The sequence below is a fragment of the Thalassophryne amazonica genome, chromosome 11 (assembly GCF_902500255.1).
Source record: "Thalassophryne amazonica chromosome 11, fThaAma1.1, whole genome shotgun sequence".
Classification (NCBI taxonomy): Eukaryota; Metazoa; Chordata; class Actinopteri; order Batrachoidiformes; family Batrachoididae; genus Thalassophryne; species Thalassophryne amazonica.
In genome coordinates this window covers 77,786,152-77,811,017 of record NC_047113.1, presented here as the reverse complement: position 1 = coordinate 77,811,017, position 24,866 = coordinate 77,786,152, and the positions used below count along the sequence as shown (strand labels likewise).

Below are 24,866 nucleotides of genomic sequence, written 5' to 3'. Positions count from 1 at the left end.
TCCAGTTTTTCTTGTTGTTTAATGCTGACAAATTATACTGTATTTCATGTCTTTCTGATGCCTGATTCAGTTTTTTCTCTCTGTTTAAGGTGCAGCTCCATCCAGAGATGGGAGTTGTATTTGGGCTGGCGATCTTCCTGTCCTGTGCACCAACAGCATTTCCTGTATATTCATTTTGTGAATTGTTCTGTAATTTATGTCTGTAACATAGCCCAAGCAGAGGGTCACCCCTTTGAGTCTGGTCTGCTTGAGGTTTCTTCCTCAGAGGGAGTTCTTTCCTTACCACTGCTGTTCTGGGGGTTAGTAAGGTTAGACCTTACTTGTGTGAAGCGCCTTGAGGCAACTCTGTTGTGATTTGGAGCGATATAAATGAAAATAATAAAATAAAAAAAAATGAATTGAAATTGTGTAGAAATAACCAATACCTATGTGTGATTTTATCATACAATCTAAACAGGAGACCATCATGCCAAATTGAGTCAAAACACTTCTGTGCATCTAATATATAAACAGGTGAACCACGATTATTTAAATATGCTATGGAATCATTAATAAGAGATACATCCAAATTTGTACTTAAACCTTCTCTAAAACCAAACTTAAAGTCTGAGGGCATAAAGTCCGGCACGAGTAACATTTCAACAATGTTCTGACAGACTGGGATTGAGCGTGGGCCTTTTTAATACAGGAACAAAATACTCAACTAAATCAGTATGAGGTTATAGTAACTGACAAAATCCTCAGCTCTAAGTGAGGACTGTACAGAACACTGTTGCTGACGCTTAAGTTTATTCCAGAAACCTTTAATATTTTCATATAATACAACTGATTAAGCATATTAAGATCTCTAAGTACCTTTTTGTCCATGTAGCTTCTACTAAGGCTCCGAAACAGTTTTTTTAACATTTTTGAGAACCTCAAACATTGGACCATGTCTGGGCCGACCTGCATCAACCCAGAGAGACCGCCAAAAATGCTTTTTATCTCTAATTTTACAGAGTTCCGGACACCAGTATGGTTTAGGTTTAAAAACCTTTTTAGGAACACACCCAGCCTCTTTAGAGGCACCAAGCCTCAACAGCACCAGTGACATTATGCTGAGCAAATGACAATGCATCTAAACAATCTAATTTTTTGGCTAATATATTGCAATAATTTCCACTGTTTTCATGGTTACTGCAGTCGTGCTGCACGTGAATATTAAAATCAGAAATAGGTGTAAAAGAAATCATAAGAGTAGTAAAATCAATATGTCAAGGTAAATGATCAAAAACATTTAAAACCTCCAGCTCAATAATGAGACAGGCTTTAACATTATTAATATCAGCCTTGGAACAGCACACGTGATCTATCCATGTGTAGATGCCACGGGTGATAAATGAGAAAGTGTAATACTGTTTTTGCTTGAATAATAAGTCAGCAGCTAACATATTGTTAGACACCATGAAATCATAGACCAAAGCACTATGAACATTGAAACCACTTTTTCTGGACCAGCATTTATGAAGTTTACCTTATACATGCTACTCTGGAACCACCTCCAAATCCCAACAGTCCAATTGTTAACCCCACTGAGATCCTTAGTCTGGGTCTCATTAACAAAAGATTACTGTCCTTAAAATCATTGCTGATTAATGAGCTAATTATGGATTATCACCTAGATATGACTGGTATATATAAAACCTGGCTTAAACCTACTGCTGTCATCCCCTTAAATGAAGCCTGCCCACCGGCGTACACATTTAGTCACGTCCCTCATGATACAAAGCAAAGTGGGGCATTGCTGTAATTCATAAATCTAGGTTTAGTTCATTAGCTGTTGGGGGTCTAAAATATAATTCGTTTGAATATCTGATTCTCCGCTCTGCCCAGGACACTACGTATAGCCAAGATCAGAAGACTAAAAATCAATTGTGCTACTTTGTCATTGTATATAGGCCCTCTGGTCCATACTCTGAATTCTTAGATGAATTTAGTGAATTTATCTCCAACTTGTCGACTAGTGCAGATAAAATTCTGACTGTCGATGACTTTCATATAAATAAGAATTCTGACCCCCTCTGCAAATCATTTATGGACATTGTAGCTATACTAGGATTCCAGCATTGCATTCAGGGTTTGACACACATTAGTGGAAATATCCTGGATTTGGTCCTCGTTAGCGGCATCACTGTCACAAATATCAACATCATGCCTCTTGCATCAGTGGTCTCTGATCACTCACTTATTAAGTTTACAGTCGATCTGCCATGTTTACTGGAAAACAAGAACCTTATTTATCATTGAGGTGACACAACTCTTCAACTACGACTGAACTCGAAGCTAGACTGCCCGATATCTTAACGTCACTTTTGAAAAATGCCCATTCAGTAGACAGTCTTGTGGATAGTTTAAACTCAGTGCTCAAAACTACACTCGACATGATCGCTCCATCTATATTAAAACCACACCCCACAAAGGCACAATCACCTTGGTTCAATGATTACTTAGGTGGTATCAAGCATAAAGCTAGAGGTCTAGGATGGAAATGGCGTCATTCAAAACTGGAAGTATTCCACTTCTTGTGGCATGATATTATTCTTGACTATAAGCATGCACTACTCAAGCAAAAAAACAAGCATAACTCAAAGTTCTTGTCTGACATGGTGGCAACACTTATACATGGACAACCACCTGTAAGTTGCTCTCCTTTTACAGCACAAGATTTCTTAGATTACTCTGATGAAAAAAATAGACATTAGGTTAAACATATCCCAGCATGCCTTAACCCAGCCACTACACCCTGCTATTGAGGTGGGTGTCATTACTGAGGTATTATCTAGATTTACAGAATTTGATAGTATCTCACTAGGCGTGCTGACGAAACTTGCAACGTCTCCATCGCACTTTTAAATCAGAGGGAGACCAAATGAACACGTTGTTGCAGACCACACACTAGTTTTAAAATTATTTTATGCTGAGTATTTTATGATGAATGTTTGATGTGTTTTTCACGTCTTGGGGCTTCGGCAGTTTATGTAAGTCAATTTTCCGTTTTACGGACAATAAAGTTTTATCTTACAAAAAGCACAACCTGCTTATTTGATCCTATACCAACAAAACTGTTTAAGGACTTGTGACCCACTTTTGGGCCGACTCTGCTGGAAATGATTAATCTCTCATTAACTTCTGGATCTGTACCTAAATGTTTCAAATCTGCAGTGATTAACCCTCTGGGGTCCAAGGGCAGTTTTTGGACAGTTCACTCGCCTGGCATAAATGTTTTATTATTGCTGTTAACAGCTCTCCCTGCATCCCACCATCAAGTTTTACATCTCTTTTTTTCAGGACAACCTGTGCTTTCATAATATATGCTTTTGTTGTGTTGTATAAGTGTAATAAAGGTTTACAATCAAAAATAAGAAAGGAAAAACTAAAGCGAAAAATAATTTTCCATACAATTATTCAAAACACACAGCAAACTATAATAAACAACTGTTTTGACACTTTATAATGGTAATTTGAGGTCTTGTGTGAAAGCCTGTACAACAAAAACGCTCAAACAATAAACACAAATGCACATTTTGAACAATATATACAAAATGGTTTATGCATTTTGTTTGTCTTCATCCCAAAGCAATTTCTGTCTGCTATTACACGAAGGTTAAATCACAAACTTCTACTTCTACTGTGTTTTGGAGTATTCTGTGCTGCTCAAAGCAGTTTTCATTCACACTTTGGCCCACTTTGGCTCCTTACAGTCTGAGGAGCGGCCCTCCCCCTCGCTCCATTGATATGGTAAACAGTGCTTTATGCCAAGAAAGCAACAGAGTTATCCAGTAACATTCACATGCAAACTAGTGGAGCAATCCTGATAGTTACACACTCTTTGTTTGAGCATGTGAGATTGTCATCAGAGGCTCTCCGTCTGCTTCACTGATCGCTGTGCATAATGGCGCAGGGCGCATGGAGACCAATAATATGTACTCATTGGAGCACCCAGGGGGCTATTCAAACAGGCCATCTAGTAACATATCACTCCTGAAAACGATCTTTGGCTTTTCACGTGAGGTAAATCTGCCCTACAATTGGATTTTGGAAAACCATATGACGGTGAACCAATTCCCATTGGACACTCACATTGCGCACGTCATCACACAGCTTCTATGAGGAGTACAAAGATGGCCGATGGCTGGCTCGAAAGTCTGCAGACTTAACTTTTCAGCAAAAAAAGTAAGTTTCTATCTCATATCATTAAAAAGTTATTTATAATTTAGTAAAGCTTGGTCTTAGCCGTCGTATACAATGGCATCGGCCCCAGAGGATTAAACCATTACTTAAGAAATCTAATATTGACCCTAGTGTTTTGAAAAACTATAGGCCCATATCAAAGCTATCATTTTGTTCTAAAATTCTGGAAAAAGTGATTTCACACCTTACCAAGAAAAATCTTTTTAAGCCACTGCAGTCCCCTTTTAGAAAATATCATTCCACAGAGACAGCTCTCACTAAAGTGGTGAGTGATCTTCTGCTTGCAATGGATTCAGACACCACTACAGTTCTGGTGCTGCTAGATCTTAGAGCTGCGTTCGATACTATGGATCATCATATTCTACTCAATAGGCTGGAGAATCATTTTGGATTACTGGGAGTCATACCTGACCAGTTGTTCTCACTGTGTTTTGTACAATAACACTATCTCTAACCTTAGTGACATGAAATTTGGGGTTCCACAGGGATCCGTCTTAGGCCCCCTGCTTCTTTTTCTTTATATAGCACCCCTTGGGCACATAATGTGGCACTGTGGGATTACACATCTCCCTACTTTACGCACCTCTCTACTTTGCTGACCTAATTAAACCCTACGTACAAGGCCGGGCTTTGCGTTCTCAGGGTACAGGACTACTTTGTGTCCCTAGGGTGAATAAAAAGTCTGCGGGTCACAGACTTATTGTGCTCCTGTTCTGTAGAATGATCTCCCTATGGAGATAAAACAGATTCTGTGGAGACTTTCAAGTCCAGACTTAAGACACACTTATTTTCCCGTTCGTATGGCTAGCATACTGGCATATTATGGCACTATGCTTCTTATCCTTTTAAATTCATTTTATTAGTAAACAGAGCGGGCCGCAGCCTCAACTTTATCTAAATTCTGGGTTTTTTAGTGAAGCTTAGGGTTAGTTGCGGGCGATCACCTTAGTATTTCTTCTGTTTGAGTATTTGTTCTGTCTGGGATGTGGCTGGATCCATGTGCTGGATTAGATGATTTCTGGAATGGACTCTGCTGCAGGAACAGATCCAATGAGTGGTTCAATTACCCTGCATGGACCCTCGTCAATTGTTGTGTTGTATAGTGTCAATCTCTTTGGTCACCTGGTCTAAGCAGAGGGTCGCCCCTTTGAGTCTGGTCTGCTTGAGGTTTCTTCCTCAAATCATCAGGGAGGGAGTTTTTTTCTTACCACTGTCACCTGTGTTCTTGCTCTGGGGGTTGGTAAGGTTAGACCTTACTTGTGTGAAGCGCCTTGAGGCAACTTTGTTGTGATTTGGTGCTTTATAAATGAAAATAAATCAAATGATGTCACTAAGAGCTACTATTAGCGTTCGGATGCCTCGTGAATACGGGCCTGATTTTTATGAAACTTGTCTTTGGGTCAGACTCACAATAAAAGACATTTAAAATCCACTTCAAGTGTTGCTCGATTCAACAATTAGAGTTAAATGGTAAATGGACTGCATTTATATAGCGCTTTTGCATCTGCATCAGATGCTCAAAGCGCTTTACAATCATGCCTCACATTCACCCCGATGTCTGGGTGCTGCCATACAAAGTGCTCACTACACACCGGGAGCAACTAGGGGATTAAGGAACTTACCCAAGGGCCCTTCGTGATTTTCCGGTCAGGCTGGGATTTGAACCAAAGATCCTCTAGTCTCAAGCCCAACGCTTAACCACTAGACCATCACCTCCCCCTACTCATCCTCTGCAGCAAGGATTAGTTCCCAGAGGTCTACATGCCAACTGTGTTTGAGAACACATTGCTGACATTGAAGTTGATGGAAGAGACGGCTTTGAGTTCTGTGTTACAAATCAAAACCATCATGTTCTGATTTTGGCAACCAAATTAAACTTTATTGATTAGTTTGATTTCTGGTTTTCAGCTAATATCAAAAAACATATTAAGACAATAGACCCGTGTGGACCTGGAGATCAGACTCTTTCAGTTCATGCACATCACATGACAATAAACAAGTCAAGATGCGGATCTGAAATCAGCTCCACTTGTCTGTTGAATCTGTTAGCTGCTTCAGTTTGTGTGTTCTGGGAGTTTCCTCAAATAATATTTTTTTTTTTTAACAGTGATACATTCACTTGAAAAATGGCAATAAAAATGCTGTTGTGGAGGATTGTTATTGCCTTTATTATTTCAAGACCAGAAGGTGGCGCCGCTTCCTTCTTGCAGAATAACAAGGATCCTGGCTGTGCCACAAATTAAATATCAATCAGGATGTGGTGTCGTTTATTAGGCCGGCAGAAATGTAACACAAACACCACGCGACCTCTTAATGACATCGCGTCTCTAATTATGTGTGAAGGCTTTTTTCCTTTGTGTTTCCTTTCCTCCCACCTTCCCCTGCTTCCTAATTGATATGATTGACTTCCCAACTCCGCAGCGTTGTCATCTGTGAGTCGTTCCAGCTGCACAGGATTCCAATTATTGAAAAACTGTTTTCTGTTTAAAGCTGTACTACCTTCGTTTGTTTGTTTGTTTTTTTTGAAGAATTAAAGGACGTGTCGCATGTGTTTTAATGTCCCAGTTAGCAACACAACATCAAAGTAGTCATGATTGTAAGTCTCCCTGCGCACATGCACTCATATTTAGTGGTTTCTGATGTTTTTTATTCCTCTCCCAAAGCGAGGAAACGGGTGCATTTCCGAAAATCGTCTCACTCGGCAATTCTCTGTGTGACATAGTTATTAGCAAAACAGAAACATCATGGAGGGAAACGAATGAGGTTATATCCAATAACGAAATTTCTGAGCTTTTCTTTGAAAGCAGCAGCTCGGATTTACAGAGGAGACGACACACTTCACCCTAAAACTCTTAATTTTTTCAGAGTCTGTTGGATTTTGGAACTCAAAGTATGGCAACGCTGCTGTTTGTCACAGCTGCTGGTTTACTGCTGCTGTGATCACGGACGTGCCTGGACACGCAGATATATGTCATGTATTGGAAAACTCAGAAGACACTATTTTCAGGATATAATGGACTCTCTAATGTACCACAAGGCAGAGCCGTGATCAGACAATATGCGTGCGTGGGGATGCATAATGTTCGATCAGAACCTGAGAGCAAATGGATCTGGACATTATTCTCTGGCCGAGTGGAACTTGAAAATGATCTCTGACTGTGGATTCAAGTGAGAACAAGTGGACTGTTCCATGGCTGGTGATCACAACTGTGATGAAGCACACGTGAAGGCTTGTTTTTGTTGTGGACTTATTTGGAAATCTTTACACTGGGTGAGTGGATTGTTTTTTTTTTTTTCATCTTTAGCTTTGTGTTCTTTCAATGAAAGTACTTTTTTTTTTTTTTACTTTGTGTGTGTATGTGTGTGACAGCAGTTTTAACCCCCAATTTAGACAGCTGAATTTGAACAATATATAAATCAGTATTAAGCTTGTAGACTCTCTCAAATGTCATAAAACTGTCGATCTCTATAAGGAACTTTTTAAGAGAGAATTAATGTTGAATAATCCCTTTAAAAAAACAGCTGAAGTGTGGGTTAAAATGGCTGTTACGCTGTTTTAACCCACACGTCAGCTGTTTATTGCCACTTAATGGACATGGAACGTCTCCATGACATTTGTACAAGCAACATAATGACACAGACATATATATTTATTAGAGTTATATACAACACTTATCAGCGATTTTAACAGGCTGCGTTTATGACTCGTGGCCGTGCAGGTGCACAAAACCTTCTCAGAGCTGCTGCTTTTACTGTGACTGCATCAAAATTAACAGTTATCACTTAAAACAAGTCATCATAACACAACATCACACTTAATGTAAAGTATGGAATTAATCTGTGCCTCAGTTCTTAATTCTTACATTCCATTGAAGCGCACGCTGGAACGTTTCTAGTAACGATGTCACCTGTTGGAAACATACAAGTACTCACGAGTATTTTGTTTTCGGATGTCTCCGTAGCCGTTTGCTGCGAATGCCGTATACTTTGAAACCAGTCACAGAAATGCACAAAGTGATCCCAGTGGATCTTTGGATGGTCACGAACAGCCTAAATCTAATTTGTTATGATTTCAGTGCGACATGTAAGTCATAAAAATAATTTTCTTTGGCACTGTACTTCCTCAGGAGGCTCGGATCTTTCAATGTCTGCAGAAATATGTTGCAGATTTATCACTCAGTGGCCCCCAGCGTCATTTGTACACCAGCTGTGTCCAACCCTGTTTTCCACGTCTACCTACTCAAGTCACACTAGATTTTTTTTTTAAAGTAGTGTCTTCCAGCTGTTGATTAGCTGAGCACACCTGATGAAGTTAACTGCTTGAGAGTGGAACAGGGAGAATTAAGAAAAATGCAGGACAGGGGCCGTCCAGGAACAGGGTTGGGCACAGCTGAAGGCAGCTGACATCAACAAACTAAATAAGCTCATCAGGAGACCTGGCTCTGTCCTGGGGGTGGAGATGGAGTCTGTGGTGGAAGTGTCAGAGAGGAGGATGCTGAGGAAACTGCTTAGCATCCTGGACAACACCTCCCATCCCTTGCATGCCACACTGATGTCCTGTCAGAGCACCTTCAGTTGTAGACTGAGGCTGAGATGAAACACAGAACACCACAGGAGGTCTTTCCTACCTGTGGTACTCAGACTCTACAACGCCTCCCCCTTCTGCAGGATGAATTCATAATGAACAGACTTATTCAGTTACTCAGAGTTATATGCAATATTATCAAACATCTTGTGCAACTGTCTTCCAGTCATTTCATATAAATTTGTTGTACTTATTGTTTAAAAAAAGTTCACTGTTTCATATAAATTTGTTGTACTTATTGTATAAAAAAAGTTCACTGTTTACTGTTCGGTATTCTGGCAAAATCATTTCCTTTGGGATAACTAAAGTTGATCTTACCTTACAATTTTATTTTTTAGCCTTTAGATAGTGGATTCATAATATGCTGTTGACAACATGATCAACATTTGCAGTCTAGAAAAAAAAAGAAGAATTATTTCCCCTGAGGGGGAAAAATTCAAAGGAAGAGACAGCTTTGAACAACTCACAGCAGAAACATATACAGTTTATGATGGCGATGTCATAGATCACGTGGGGGCTTCCACTGAGTTGTGTGAAGGATGCTGACAAGCACCCGCTGACAGCCAGTCAGAGTAGAGATGCACAGTGACGTCAGTTAGCTGCTCGTACAAACAAAATGCTCTGAAATATCTACTTTCTGAATAAATCTGTTTCTCACATTTTGTAATGGTTCGTGTGAAATAAAGACTTCTGCATCTAAAAAAAAAGAAAGTGACTTATAAACATCTCACATATGTGAGTGTGCACTCCCCGTGTACACACATCACATGAGGTCAAAGGTAACATCCAGTAATTACCAGATCACATGCACACGTACGTCTTTCTGCAGATGGTGTTAAAAGGAAAATGAAATATTAATGCCCCCCCCCAGATTCAAAACAAACTGATATTATAATGTTTGAATTACAGGAAAAAATAAATTTAGTCAGTTTGGTGAAATTTGAGAGAACGAACCGCCTTCTGCTAATGTACACTCCGGTTAGCACATCAGGGCGTGGCCAATTCGTCCTGACCTGCAAAGGTCATCAGTGACACCTGACAATAATCCTGCCTTCTGTGGGAGGTCAGGGCTTAAAGGTCAACCTGTAGGGGGCGGAAGATCAAGTAAATGTGTGTGTGGCTCACCGTTGCTGTAGAGGAGCTGCAGTCTGTAATGAATCCCATTGTTGGTTTTCTCACCATTATATTCCTGTCACAAAAACAAGATAGCATTAAAGGACCTGCAGTACATCAAAGTCCAAACTTCCACATTCATCAGGTTTAATTTATTTAAATTGATTTTATTTATATAGAGCCAAATCAGAACAAAGTTGCCTCAAGGCACTTGACACAAGTATGGTCTAACCTTACTAACCCCAGAACAAGAACACAGGTGACAGTGGTAAGAAAAAAAAACTCCCTCTGAGGAAAAAACTTCAAGCAGGCCAGACTCAAAGGGGTGACCCTCTGCTTAGGTCATTCAAACAATTACAAGGTCTTTACAAAGTTTTATAAAGCTGAAGAAACAGAAAATCGAAAATCAAACAACATAATAATATAAAGAAGATGAGAAGTCCACACAGATGTCAGCACCACAGGCAGGGGTCATCCAGGCCCTCAGTGGGCCTGACTCCACAACAGGGTCACTTTCACATGAAGAATGCAACATGCAGCACCTGCCTCAGGTCTTCCACCTCACAGTCCATCCAGGCCCTTTACAACCCCAATTCCACTGAAGTTGGGACATTGTGCAAAATGTAAATAAAAACAGAATACAATGATTTACAAATCCTCTTCAACCTATATTCAATTGAATACACCACAAAGACAAGATATTTAATGTTCGAACTGATAAACTTTATTGTTTTTGTGTAAATATTTGCTCATTTTGAAATGGATGCCTGCAACATGTTTCAAAAAAGCTGGGACAGTGGTATGTTTACCACTGTGTTACATCACCTTTCCTTCTAACAACACTCAGTAAGCGTTTGGGAACTGAGGACACTAATTAAAGCTTTGTAGGTGGAATTCTTTCCCATTCTTGCTTGACCTACGACTTCAGTTGTTCAACAGTCCGGGGTCTCTGTTGTTGTATTTTGTGCTTCATAATGCGCCACACATTTTCAATGGGCGACAGGTCTGGACTGCAGGCAGGCCAGTCTAGTACCCGCACTCTTTTACTACGAAGCCACGCTGTTGTAACACGTGCAGAATGTGGCTTGGCATTGTCTTGCTGAAATAAGCAGGGACGTCCCTGAAAAAGACGCTGCTTGGATGGCAGCATGTGTTGCTCCAAAACCTGGATGTACCTTTCAGCTTTGATGGTGCCATCACAGATGTGTAAATTGCCCATGCCATGGGCACTAACACACCCCTATACCCTCACAGATGCTGGGTTTTAAACTTTGCGCTGGTAACAGTCTGGATGGTCTTTGTCCTCTTTTGTCCGGAGGACACAACGTCCATGATTTCCAGAAACAATCTGAAATGTGGACTCATCAGACCACAGCACACTTTTCCACTTTGCGTCTGTCCATTTCAAATGAGCTCAGGCCCAGAGAAGGCGGCAACGTTTCTGGATGTTGTTGATGTATGGCTTTTGCTTTGCATGGTAGAGTTTTAAGTTTTAACATACTCTGACAGTATGCGAGCCATACGAAAGGGAAAATAAGTGCGTCTGATAGATCTGAAATGATTAGTCGAGTAACTCGAATAATTCAATTACAAAAAAATGTTTGAGGCAAATTCTATGCCTCAAAGCTTTGTTTAATGTTGTAGTACATATGCCAGGCCTGTGTGTGGCACTATAACATCCCCAGAAAAAACTGAAGAAGACTAGCGCATGCCCATAAACCGGGTAAAAGCTAATCCAAAAAGTACCGCTTTCCAATGCGACACACGGAGTAAAATTAAAGTGAAGCAGTGTGTCTATTTTTAAAAAACACACGGTCTGCTCTACGTGGGGAGTGACTCGCCTGGCGGCTGGCTGATGTCTCTCGCTACCCAGTGTGAGGGGCTCTCAGCACTCCGCTCACACCAGGCGAGTCACAGCTCCGTCGCCGGCCACACGAACAGTTTCTGAAAGATCCTCTCAGCAAAACTCCACTCTTTCTTCTGTGTTTGGCTCAGACTTGCATTGAGTGTTTCGCTCTTTAATTATCACTTTGTTTGGGCAACACACAATGCTTCACAAACACTGTAACTTAAATAAAATAAAAACAATAAAACTGACTGCAAGGCTTGCATGTTCAACCTCCAGCTGAATTGCAGTGAAAGAGGGATTTAAAAAAGTTTTTAAAAATTTATGCAGGGACCCAGTCCACCAGCCAAAAGGGAAAATAAGTGCATCTTAAGTCTGGACTTGAAAGTCTCTACAGAATCTGACTGTTTTATTCACGCAGGGAGATCATTTCACAGAACAGGGGCACAATAAGAGAAAGCTCTATGACCCGCAGAATTTTTATTCACCCTAGGGACACAAAGTAGTCCTGCACCCTGAGAACACAGAGGCCGGGCCGGTATGTAGGGTTTAATTAGGTCAGCCAGGTAGGGAGGTGCCAGACTGTGAGCAATTTTATAGGCTAGTAGCAGAACCTTAAAATCTGATCTCACTGGGACAGGAAGCCAGTGAAGAGATGCCAAAATGGGTGTAATGTGGTCAAACTTTCTAAGTTAAGAGACATTAGACTGAAGACATTGTGTTGGACACAAACAGTCCCCTGGAGTCCCATCTTCAAACCGCTTTACAAGTTACCAACATCAAGAAACCAGAAGGTTTGTTTGTTTGTTGTTTTTTAAAGCTGTTCTTCACCAAAAAAAAAAAAAAAAAAAAAATTGCATTCCTGGATTTCTTATAAAATCCTCTGTCCATGGTCTGGAGCTCCTCCGTAACTGCACCTCATCCTGGTCTGCATGGTCCACAGACAAGGATCCATCTGGACTGTCTCTGGAACTGTGTCCCATCAGACATCTGAAATATTTCCTCTTCACCATCATCATCATTATTCATATTATTATTATCCTTACTATTATACTCACACCTGTTTGTCCCGACAGGTGCCCTTCAACCCGGCAGGAAACAAAAATCACCAAAACAAGTGCTGAACTGGTGATTTGGTTTTCTAAACTTTTGGGCGTTAACTCTCTGAACCTTTTGCAGGTGATTTACTAAGAATAAGCAGTGCGCATGACAGTGGGGAATAACGTGATGTAGACAGCAACAGAGGTGGGACAAAGTCACCTTCAAGTGACTCAAGTCATGAATCAGCAAATCCCAAGTCAACTCTCAAGTCATAATGACCAACAATTGTTTGCAAGCTGTCTTGAGACTTGACTTGGGACTTGCTGATTTATGACTTGAGAATGGCTTGACAGTGACCTCATCCCACCTCTGTACAGCAGTATGTTGCCTCACAGCCAGAAGATCATGGGATCGCTTTCTGTCTTTCTGTGTGGAGTCTGCACGTTCTCCATGTGTTGGTGTGGGTTCCCTCTGGCTCATCACACTTTCAAAGACATGTAGGTGACTCTGAACTGACCGTAAGTGTGAATGTGTTTGTCTGTATGTTCATGTCCCTGTGACAGACTGGCATACCGCCTCTTTCTCTCTGACTGCTGAGACAGACTCCAGCCCCCGCGATCCTGAACTGGAGTTAGCAGGTATACAGAATAAATAAATGACACTTTGAACATGAAGATGCATTGAAAATGGTTTGTCACGGACATTCGGAAGTGTGTGGCACACGTCCAGTCCAGCACTGCTCACTTTAGACTTTCAGTTTGAGGAGACAATCTTCAAATGTGTGTTTCCACGACAGCACGATCACTCTGGTTTTAATCTATTCTTTTCACGCTCACATAACCCTAGAAGACGTGATAAAGCAAATAATTTGTGTTTGTTCTTAATGTAGGTGGCTTTTGTCCACAGAGCTGTCCGTGGTCCAGTCCATGGTCCTGACCGCAGAGCTGTCCGTGGTCCAGTCCATGCATGGTCCTGACTGCAGAGCTGTCTGCGGTCCAGTCCGCGGTCCTGTCCACAGCCCAGTCTGCGGTCCTGTCCGCAGCCCTGTCCACAGAGCTGTCCATAGTTCCAACCATAGACCGTGATGCTGACAGTCAGTCCCCAAAACAACAGCTAGGCCCGTCCTATCATGCATGGGGACTGCGCTGGACAGACACACACAAGACTTTATACTTTATATTTCTATTACGTAGAAAGACATAATAAATGTCGCGTTTAATTTTATATAGGCAGCAGAAATTTCATTCTGTTAAAAACAGGAACCAGTACATTAATGTGTTGTCCGTGGGGATCCACGAGCTCTAGATTGGGTCGTGTTTATTAAATAGGTAGCTGACATTTTTCAAGGCTGGTAATAAATTATGCAAAGTTTCTATAATGAGTTGGAATGGTGTGTGAGTCCAGAATGTTTTTAGAACGTTAGAAGAACTCAACCCTTTTATTTCCTGTTAACTATGTAATTTTTAATGTTAATTTACTGTCTTAATGTATTTACAGATTGTTTAGATTTTTGTTATAATATCCACACTATTATTATTATTATTTTCTTATTACTTTTATTTTGTCATTTGATTTTTAAATGGACCACAATGGAAATAAGCGTTTTCACTTTCTTGTGTCATCCATTTATTTTTAACGTATTTACAATTACATTATGTACTTACATTGAACAGATACAGATACTTTATTATGTCAGCCAATGATGTAATAATATCATCGGCATTTATTTATTTGTCTGGCTGTCTGTTAGCAGGATTACGTCAAAACTATTGCACGGAAATTTTCACCACAGATAGATATTGGCATCAAATTTTGGAGGTTATCTGGATCCGGATGTGAATCTGGATCAAGATTTCACTTTATATAGGCTTTGAAGGATTACATCAAAACTATTTCACGATAAGGGCCCTTTCACACATAGTGGGAATTTGGTCAAATTGTGCATGAAGCAGGAATCGTATGCAAAACGTGTAAAACCATAGCTGCCTCTAACGCCTCATACACCTGTTGCTACAACTATTAGTGCACAACATTGGTGCTGAAAGACAGAGTGTGCGCTGAATCGAACCCTCTCGTGGCAGGTGTTGGCCAAATTCCAGCTGACAGACACGAACATCGAACACCGCTGACTTGGCACTTAGAAAAAATGTGTGGCCATTCGCGCTGTTAGCATGACAACAGTCAACAGACGATCACTATTAAGCTGGGAGTGAAATTTGTCTAAGTGCCGCACAACTTTGGAGTTGCAAAAAGTCACAGATGTGTGTCTTGCACATGTGCGCATGTGTCGCCCCCCCCTCCCCCAACACATCTGGTTTGTGGGGGGGGGGACACACTTGCATAAATTGCTTATATGTATGTACAGATCTCATCACATGGGGCCGGACAGCGAAGTCTGATCGAACACAGCACGGGGAGGGGCCTGTCAGCTGATCACAGCACACTGACAGCTGGATGACGGCTCAGTGCACACATTATAAACACAGACACCACCACCAGAACAGTTATATGTTAATTGCATTATGTGTGTATATATATATATATATATATATATATATATATATATATATATATATATATATATATATATATATATATATATATACACATACATACATACATACATACATACATATATATACGCACACACACACACACACACACGCAATTACACAACAAATAATGAACACGAATGACCACATAACACAGCGTGACACATTGGTCTGGGCGCTCAACTGACGGGGAGCGTGTCTGCTCACAGCCGCGGCTGTAAAGCTCTCTGGACCCTAACATATTCATTAAGACTTCAAAGGTCTACTTTTAGTCTACAGTGGGGCTGCACAGAAGCCTTATTCACGTAAAGGCCCGATTAGTACGTTTGACTTATTACCATTTTTTTTGTCTCTGTAACGTCTCTGTAATGTCGTAACGTTGAGTGCCTTAGATCTGTCACTTAAAAGTTAACATTTCTTCCCTGAATATATTGTGATTCTGAAACCACATGCAACTTGCTGTAAAATATGCTGAGATGTTTATTTTATTGAACGTCTTCATCATGTGCTCAAACGTATGTTAAATTCCATCTTTGATGTATGGTTATGTGATTTACTTTGTTGTTGATTAAAAAATGTAATAAAATGTATTTTCTAAGAAAAAGGGGGGGCAACAAAGATCTCAGATTCGTCTTGTCATTGTAATAGGTACAAGGTGCAGCTTTTCAGTGCAAATATAAACCTGACTGAACCACACACAGACTTTAAAGGTCTAGAGCAGAAAAGAAAATAAACAGAAAATTTAACAGAATGAAAATGTATGTCCAGAGCACAAAATAAAAAACAAAGAAACAACTAGGACTGCAAGCAGTCATATACGGGCCCTCGTTCCACGCGACCGCCTACCCAGGCCAGCACGTCCCCTTGTGACCAGATGTGGGCATGTGCGTACAGGGGCAACCACTCATCCCACAGTTCAAATTTCAAGCAATTTCACACAATGCATGAAGGAGTTATGACATGTTGATGGTTCATCCACTAGGGGGTGCTTAGAGCACAAACAGAGGGGGCAGGTGTGTTCAGGGGCCAACTGTCATCCCACATGTGAAGTTTCAAGTCAATCAGGCAAAGCATGAAGGGGTTATCATGACTTGATGTTCCATGGCGAAGGGCCAAAATGGCTGCGCCATAGCAGCCATACCCTCGACATAGAGAAAAGCTTTCAATAACTTTTGATCAGTATCATCTCTGGATATTGTGAAAGAAATTTGAAGTGCATTGGACAAAATCCGTAGGAGGAGTTTGTTCAAATACAACGTGTGGAAATCATGCCAAAATGACAAGAATATTCAAAATGGCCGACTTCCTGTTTAGAGTAGACCAATGGTGCAAAAGACTTTTTTGTACATCTATGCAAGTCACACATGTACCAATTTTCATCTCCCAACTCCAAAAAAACCCCTATGGGGAGGGGTTTTTGAAAGTTTCAAGGGGGCGCTATTGAGGCATTTTGCCCCGCCCATGGGCATCGCCTCTATGAATTGTAAGAGGTTGTCATGCTTGACCTGTGTATCAATTTTCTTGATGATATGACAAAATTAAAGCCGTCAAAAGGAAAAACGTAATTTCATGTCTTTTAGTGAAGCTTAGGGTTAGTGGCCAGCGATCACCTTAGTATTTCTTCTGATTTTCTTGTTGCTTAATGCTGACAAATTATACTGTATTTGTTGTCTTTCTGATGCCTGAGTCTGCTTTTTTTTTTTTGTCTCTGTTTGAGGTGCGGTTCCATCCACAGATGGGTGTGGTGTCTGTTTCTGAAACCCTCCTGCCCTGTGCACTGGCAACATTGTACATTCGTTTTGTAAATTGTTTTGTAATTTGTGTCTTTAGCATGGCCCAAGCAGAGGGTCACCTCTTTGCGTCTGGTCTGCTTGAGGTTTCTTCCTCTATCATCAGAGGGGGTTTTTCCGCTTACCACTGTCGCCCGTGTTCCTGCTCTGGGGGTTGGTAAGGTTAGACCCTACTTGTGTGAAGTGCCTTGAGGCAACTTTGTTGTGATTTGGTGCTATATAAATAAAAATAGATTGAATTAACACCAGTTGGGTAGAAACTGTTTTTCAGTCTACAGTATTTGTTCTTGCCGCCTGATGGCAGCAGCTCAAACAGAGAGTGTCCAGCATGGGTTGAGTCCTTTAAGATGGTGTTGGCTCTCCTGAGACAGTAAGAGCCATGAAGGTCCCCCATTGTGGTCGAGGGCACCCAGTGATCCAAACTGGGGGACCTTCATGGCATGGAACTTACTAAATAAAAGAATGCATGCATGGACGCACACTTTTAACAATAAAGATGATTTGCTTCCCCCTGCTGGAATGGCATGTGAGTCCAGAATGTAGTTAGCAACATTTGTTAATATCCATAGCTTCTCCAAAAATGTTAGTCCTATCAATGCTCCGTTTTCACAGTGTTCATCCTTGACCCAAAAAACATAAACATACCAAATGGCTATTGTCAGCTCTCCCTGTTTTGTCCGTCATCAAAGCCTTACAGACACACAAGCATGCACACAGGGGCCACTTAGCTATTGTAATATAGATTGAATGAAAATAAAGAAATGTAAACTCAAACAGCTTAAGGGGAATGACTGTGAATCAGAAACACTGGTTCAGTTAGCATCAAGATTTTAAAAGTGCTACATTACAGATGCAATCTCAGCCCCGAAATTACTTTTAGCCTCAATTAGTCATATTGTGTGTGTAAACCTCATGTATTTGCATCTTCAAAACCCACGATATTACACATTCAGGTGGACACACCTCAAATTGCATATTCATGAAGGTAAACATTTTAAATGGACAATACGTGTGCATTGGAAAGATGCAATCCTCAGTGGTCAATGTTTGGAAATCAACATGCAGTTTGTTTGTTTGTGTTTTTTTAAGGAGTTATGGTGTTTGCACATGCAAACCTTTTGTAAATCAGACCCACAACGCTCAAAAATCACAGTGTGGGCGGAGCCACATCAGCACATATCAATATTCTAAATGATGTGTAAACCCCGCCTCTGACCTCAGGGTGAATAGGTAACACCAGGAAGTGTTTCCGTGGCGTCCAGTCACCTTGTCTTTCTCCACAAAGTCGACGTAGGATGTCCTCTCGATCTCGACCGGCTGACCCTGCCTGTCGTACAGCGCCAGGACGAAGTGGAAGAAGTTGGACTTCCTCAGGTTGGACGGCGGCTGTTTCTCAAAGTGTGCACGAGCCAAACCGACGCCGCTGCCAAACAAACAAACAAACATCAATGGAAGGTTATTGGGCTCCTCATTTGTTGTTGATAAAAAATATTTAAGAAAATTTAAGTTCTTAAAAAAAAAAAAAAACTACTTCACAGATTCTCACCAAATTGGCACTAAAGATAGATTTTAGGGCTGGAAGTTTCAAGTTTCTTCTCTTTATTTATTGTTATGACTTTTTTATTTCTCTATTTTACAATTTAAACTTTCATCCTACCATGGTAACAAAAAAAAACAATGGCTCTGACAGACACGGATGATAAACTGATTCAGATTTAATGAATCGTGAACTTTGAAGCATCCGATGAACAGAAAAATGAACTTTGCTTTGTCTTGACAAATAATTGATCAACAAACAGAGACACGGAGACAAACACACAGAAACAGACACAGAAACAAGCACAGAGACGAAGGCAGACAGACACAGAAACAAGCAGAGACAAACACAGACAGACACAGAAACAAACAGGGACAAACACAGACACAGAAACAAACAGAGACAAACACAGACAGACACAGAAACAAACAGGGACAAACACAGACACAGAAACAAACAGAGACAAACACAGAGACAGAAACAGACACAGAAAACAAAGACAAAGACAGACAGACACAGAAAACAAAAACACAGAAACAAACAGAGACACAGAAACAAACAGAGACAAACATAGACAGACAGAAACAGACACAGAAACAAAGGCAGACACAGAAACAGAGACAAACACAGAGACAAACAGACAGACAGAAACAGACACAGAAACAAAGGCAGACACAGAAACAGAGACAAACACAGAGACAAACAGACAGACAGAAACAGACACAGAAACAAAGGCAGACACAGAAACAGAGACAAACACAGAGACAAACAGACAGACAGAAAGACACAGAAACAAAGGCAGACACAGAAACAGAGACAAACACAGAGACACAGAAACAAACACAGAGACAAACACAGAGACACAGAAACAAACACAGAGACAAACACAGAAACAGAGACAAACACAGAGACACAGAAACAAACACAGAGACAAACACAGAAACAGAGACAAACACAGAGACACAGAAACAAACACAGAGACAAACACAGAAACAGAGACAAACACAGAAACACAGAAACAGACAATCACAGAGACAAACACAGACACAGAAACAAGCACAGTGTGTATGTTTGTGTGTGTGCATGTTTGTTTCTTTCTTTATTGTTTATTTGATGAGGACAATGCACATTAATGAACACTTTGTACATTCCTGTCATTGTGAAGCAGAATTCACCAAGCGTTGGATTGTTCTCCCACTAATAATAAGCCCTGAAAATGGATGGATGGAGTGTGTGTTTGTATGTTTATATATGTTTGGCTCTGTCCCTTCTTTCTTCCCCTTTTTTTTCTTTTTACTTAGTATACACTAGTAGAGTTCCACCTCAGATTTGGAATGTATAATAGAAGATGTACCTTACTGAATTTTCATGTTTTTGTGTGTGTGCACACGTGTGTATGTTTATATGTGTGTGTATGTTTGTGTGTGCGCATATGTTTATGTGTGTGCGTATGTTTGTGTAGTTCCTTTATTTATTCTGTAAAAGTTTCACTGAGATTAAAATCTCTTTTACAAAGGAAACAGATAACAACAATAATTACAGCAAACACCATCAAAGAATAAAAACACAAATATCCAGTTTATAAACAATCAAAGATCAAGATTTTTAAAAAGGGGTGCAGAGTCTTAAAAGTGATGAAAAGAAAATTCTAAAAGCATTAACACTGACCAGGAGCAGGGTTTGGGTGTTTTTTTAACATTGGTTTAAATTCCTCTGCTGTGATCGACTGACAGTAAATTATTCCAGGAGTCTGGAGCAGCTCAGTTAAAAGATTTTTAGCCAAGTTCAGTTCTGACTCTGGGGACGAACATTTGAACAATATCTTGTGAGCGCACCACGATGATTTAGGTTCTGAACCGTGTACGCATACAGACATGAAGGCATCAAACAAAGAGAAAGTTATAGATCAAAGTCATCCAGCGAGTTAATCTGTGGACATACAGAGCGGGCGAGGGAGGGACCACGTACAAAGAACAGTGACGATACAAGACCGGCAAAGAAACACAGGACCCAATGTCATTAGGCACCGATCAGCTGTATGGATGAGAAACAGGTCACCAAAGTCTGACACAGGAAGAAATGTTGCAGAGATCAATTGTTTCCTTCAAGGAAAAACAGGATTTGTTTCTTTAAAGTTTGAGACACGATTTTCAATATTCAACTGCTTATATTCAACGACAAGTTCTATTTAACATCAGGAAACTAATGTACCCATAATGCATTGCGACATGTGTATCTAAAAGCTAAAACCTTCAAATTAGTGCATTACTTTAAAACTAAAACATACAGCTGATATTTTCACTTTGTAAAATGACAGACGTGACGATAATTTCAATAACTTGCCCGGAATTAGTTTGTTTAAAATTCTAAACATAAGTCAAAACAGTTTGCCTGTGCATGACTCCAGTTATATGCCAGCAGGTCTGTATAGTGTGAAGATAAATTATCTTTTTTTCCCCCTCTTCTGTTCTCTCCGGTACTCAGCTCTGTTCTGCCTGCAGAGGATTGAGCTCTGCCTCTCATCTGTCTGCTACAAAACATGTAACAGACAGGCACTAAAATATTTGATTTCAGACTTTATAAATGTTTTTAACTGTTAAGCTTTATTCACTATGCCCACAAAAATATGTTAGTGGTCTAAAAGCTTTCGGAACTAAATTTATCGGAAGCTAATTGGTCTGCTGATGGTTTTCGAAGTTATCTGGAAAGCTAACCCACTAATGAAAACATTAGCTTTGATTAACTAAATAATTAGATAGGCTCCACCCCCTCTGTGAGCTGGTAGAGATGATTGACGGACGGATCCCTTCCTGACAGCACCGGAAGAACGAAAGCAGATTTCTAAATGTTGGGAATAATGTTGTTAAACAGACCTGTTCTGTTGTTAAGGAGCGCCAAACGTTACAGACGTTCACACTGTTATATTTAATCATTTCTGAAGATATTTCTCTACATGCCTACTGTAAAACAAATATGTTCTCACATGTGGAAGGCTGTGGAATTTAATATTTTGTTCCTTTTAAAATGACTTTAGTTGTTTTTTGTGAAACACTAAAAATTATCAATTTAGAGCTGATTGATTTGTCGATGATCATAAATTGTTCATCTTCTGTTCCGATAATCAGTTCTCATTTCTTTGTGTTGTTGTTTTTGCTTGTGGTCGTCACAGAGGAGCTGCATGTTGACAGTTCCCACTGGGTGCCTGGAACCAAGGGCAGGAACCACCTGATAATTAGTCATTTATTGATTAAAAAAAAACAAAACAAAAAAAAACATGTTTAATCTGTACTTTTTCATTCTATTAGTAGTCTCAAATGTGACACTTTGCTGCTTCTTTGTTCACTTTCAGAAGGTTTCCATCTGATTTTGGTTTATATTTTTGTGTTCATCCACTTTACATCCAGTTTTTTCCAAGTGAATTCAAGCTGGTTAAACTGCAGACAGAGTCACAGCTGTGAACAGGAGCTGTGAGCATACGGTGCAGCAGAAGTCCTGGGTTCAAACCCAGGTCACAGCGCTGCTTTCGAATATTAACCCTGCTTGGAACCCCAGATTAGTTTGGGGATGCAGACGGACATAAAGACAGCAGTTTGTCTTCAAATGCACAACTTACAGCTGTGAAAATGTTTCCCTCTTGTTTTCTGAGTGATTAAAGATAAAACTGATCCATAGATTAAGTGTGTGTGTATGTGTGTGTGTGTGTGGGGGGGGGGGGGGGGGAAACCAACCGGCTTTTGATTGTTTTCTTGTGGCCACAGTGAATCAAAAATGACTTATGTCTCAAATGTAAAACTGTCAGGTGACATTTCAACACAATCTTCACCACAAAACGTGTTTGGTGTAAAATGACTAAGTTTGATTTGTGACGTTTTATAAATATGTTGGGAATTTATTTTGATATAAATTTAAAACGTTAATATCTGCAGCAGGTTTGGCTTAGCAACAAAAAAGACATTTTTTCCCATCCATTAATTTTCTAAACCTACTTATTCCAATTAAAGGTCACAGGGGTGGAGCCAGTGACAATAGGGAGGCGGGGTTCACCCTGGACAGGACACCAGTCTATCATAGGGACACATAGAGACTGCGCTGTGGTACCTTAAAATCCTAATGCCTGATTTATGTTTCTCCAGCCCAGTAACTCTGTGGCCATGCAATGATATCGACGAGCACAGGACCCTTTTAAAGTTGTCTGTCGCGTCTTTATCCAATTTACAGCAGGAACAGTGGCTTTTTCTGGATTAATTTGTCCCTCAACGAGCTCCACTTTATACAATCATCAACCTCCAAACCAACGATACGGTACATACAATTTCCTCCATGAATTGTGGGTCATTTGAGCATCTTTTAAAGACTTCCTGTTCAAAAGTTGGTCATAATTGGTAAATGGACTGCATTTATATAGCGCTTTTCCATCTGCATCAGCTGCTCAAAGCGCTTTACAATTATGCCTCACATTCACCCCGATGTCGGGGATGTATTTGATCCATGATGGAAATGTAATCGGCATGCGTGCTGCAAAAACTATAAAAATATGACGGAAGACGAAGGAACGAAACTGGAAAAGCGACCAATCACAGCCCTTTGCGATGTCCATCATTTAGCAGGTGTGATCAGCCCCACAAAGCACTCTGATCTAAAGCGGTTTGGTTTGTCACCCCCAGGGATACAGTATGTGTGAAACTTAACACCATATTACAGTGCAGGCAGCAAGCAGCATTTTGTTAATAATCACTGGCCTCATTTAGGCACCAGGTCTGAGCACGGTATGAAACAACTAAACAGCCAGGCTTTTAATCACAGAAATACGGTGCTCACTTTCCTCGAATCGTGAGTGTCAGTGCTGAACTTTATTTCATACCTCTGTTACGGAACACGTCCAGACTAATCTGTACGGTACATGTGAGGGGCTTTTAATGGAAATACATTACGATGGGACGGGATGTTTTGTCCAACGTGAGCAAATATCTGGTTTATACGACACCAGTTTTGGCAAGTTTTACTGTGTGTGTATATATACACACATATATTATATACATACATACACACACAGAGTTGTGCTCATACGTTTACTTCCCCTGGCAGAATTTTTGTTTTTTTGCCCATTGCTCAGAGAATATGAATGATAACACAGTAACTTTTTTCCACTCATGGTTAGTGGTTGTTTGAAGCCATTTATTGTCAAACAGCTGTGTTTCCTCTTTTTAAATCATAATGACAACAGAAACGACACTGATCAAAAGTTTCCATCCCCCTGTTCTTCATACTGTTAACATCAGTGACAGCTTGGAGTCTTTTGTGGTGGTTGTGGTCGACGCTCTCTGATGGTGAAGCTGCCATTGAATATGTCTCGGACTTTATTTACATCAGTTATGAAGAAATACAGACAGTATGACACTCTGTGGTAAATCTGTGTGGAACAGGCAGTTCTCAAAAACTGAAGGAGAAGAGTGAGGAAAGCCACCAAGACACCATTTGACAAGCATTTGACACTATTGATCATCCTTTGCTATTGGACAAATTACAGAAGTATGGTATTTGTGGATTGGCACATGACTGGATAACAAGCTATTTACTCAATAGGTATCAGTGTGTCCACATTGGCGGGACAAATTCTGAGTTCTTGAAGATTACATGTGGGGTGCCCCAGGGTTCAAACCTTGGGCAGTTAATGTTTCTTTTGTAAATTAATGATATATGTTTGGTTCCCAAGTCCGCAAGTTGTATTTTATTTGCTGATGATACAACTGTGTTTTGCAGTGGGGATCATTTGGGACAGCTCCTGGACACGATGGAGAATGAATTACAGAAATTAAAGCAATGGTTCGATTCAAACAAATTATTGCTCCATTTTGGTAAAACTAAGTGTATCATGGTATAGTGGTTAAGTGTTGGGCTTGAGACCAGAGGATCCACAGTTCAAATCCCAGCCTGACCGGAAAATCACTAAGGGCCCTTGGGCAAGGTCTTTAATCCCCTAGTTGCTCCCGGTGTGTAGTGGGTGCCTTGTATGGCAGCAGCCTGACATCAGGGTGAATGTGAAGCATTACTGTAAAGTGCTTTGAGCGTCTGATGCAGATGGAAAAGCACTATATAAATGCAGTACATTTATCATATTTGGGAATCCAGGAACTTAAGTGGAAATTGATTACATGATATCAAAATTGAAATT

At 40.4% G+C, this 24,866-nt stretch overlaps 1 protein-coding gene across 3 annotated transcripts in view; it reads right to left on the bottom strand.

Annotated features, from left to right (window-relative positions):
• Positions 1-24,866, bottom strand: part of LOC117520898 (transcription factor COE3-like) — a 240,964-nt gene that overhangs the window by 201,632 nt on the left and 14,466 nt on the right. For all 3 annotated transcript variants that reach the window (XM_034182238.1, XM_034182240.1, XM_034182239.1), the window contains exons 2-3: positions 18,424-18,580; positions 9,941-10,004 (exon numbers count right to left, since the gene is read on the bottom strand). In XM_034182238.1, coding sequence (XP_034038129.1) covers positions 9,941-10,004; positions 18,424-18,580 — 221 coding nt within the window. The remainder of the gene's footprint in view (positions 1-9,940; positions 10,005-18,423; positions 18,581-24,866) is intronic.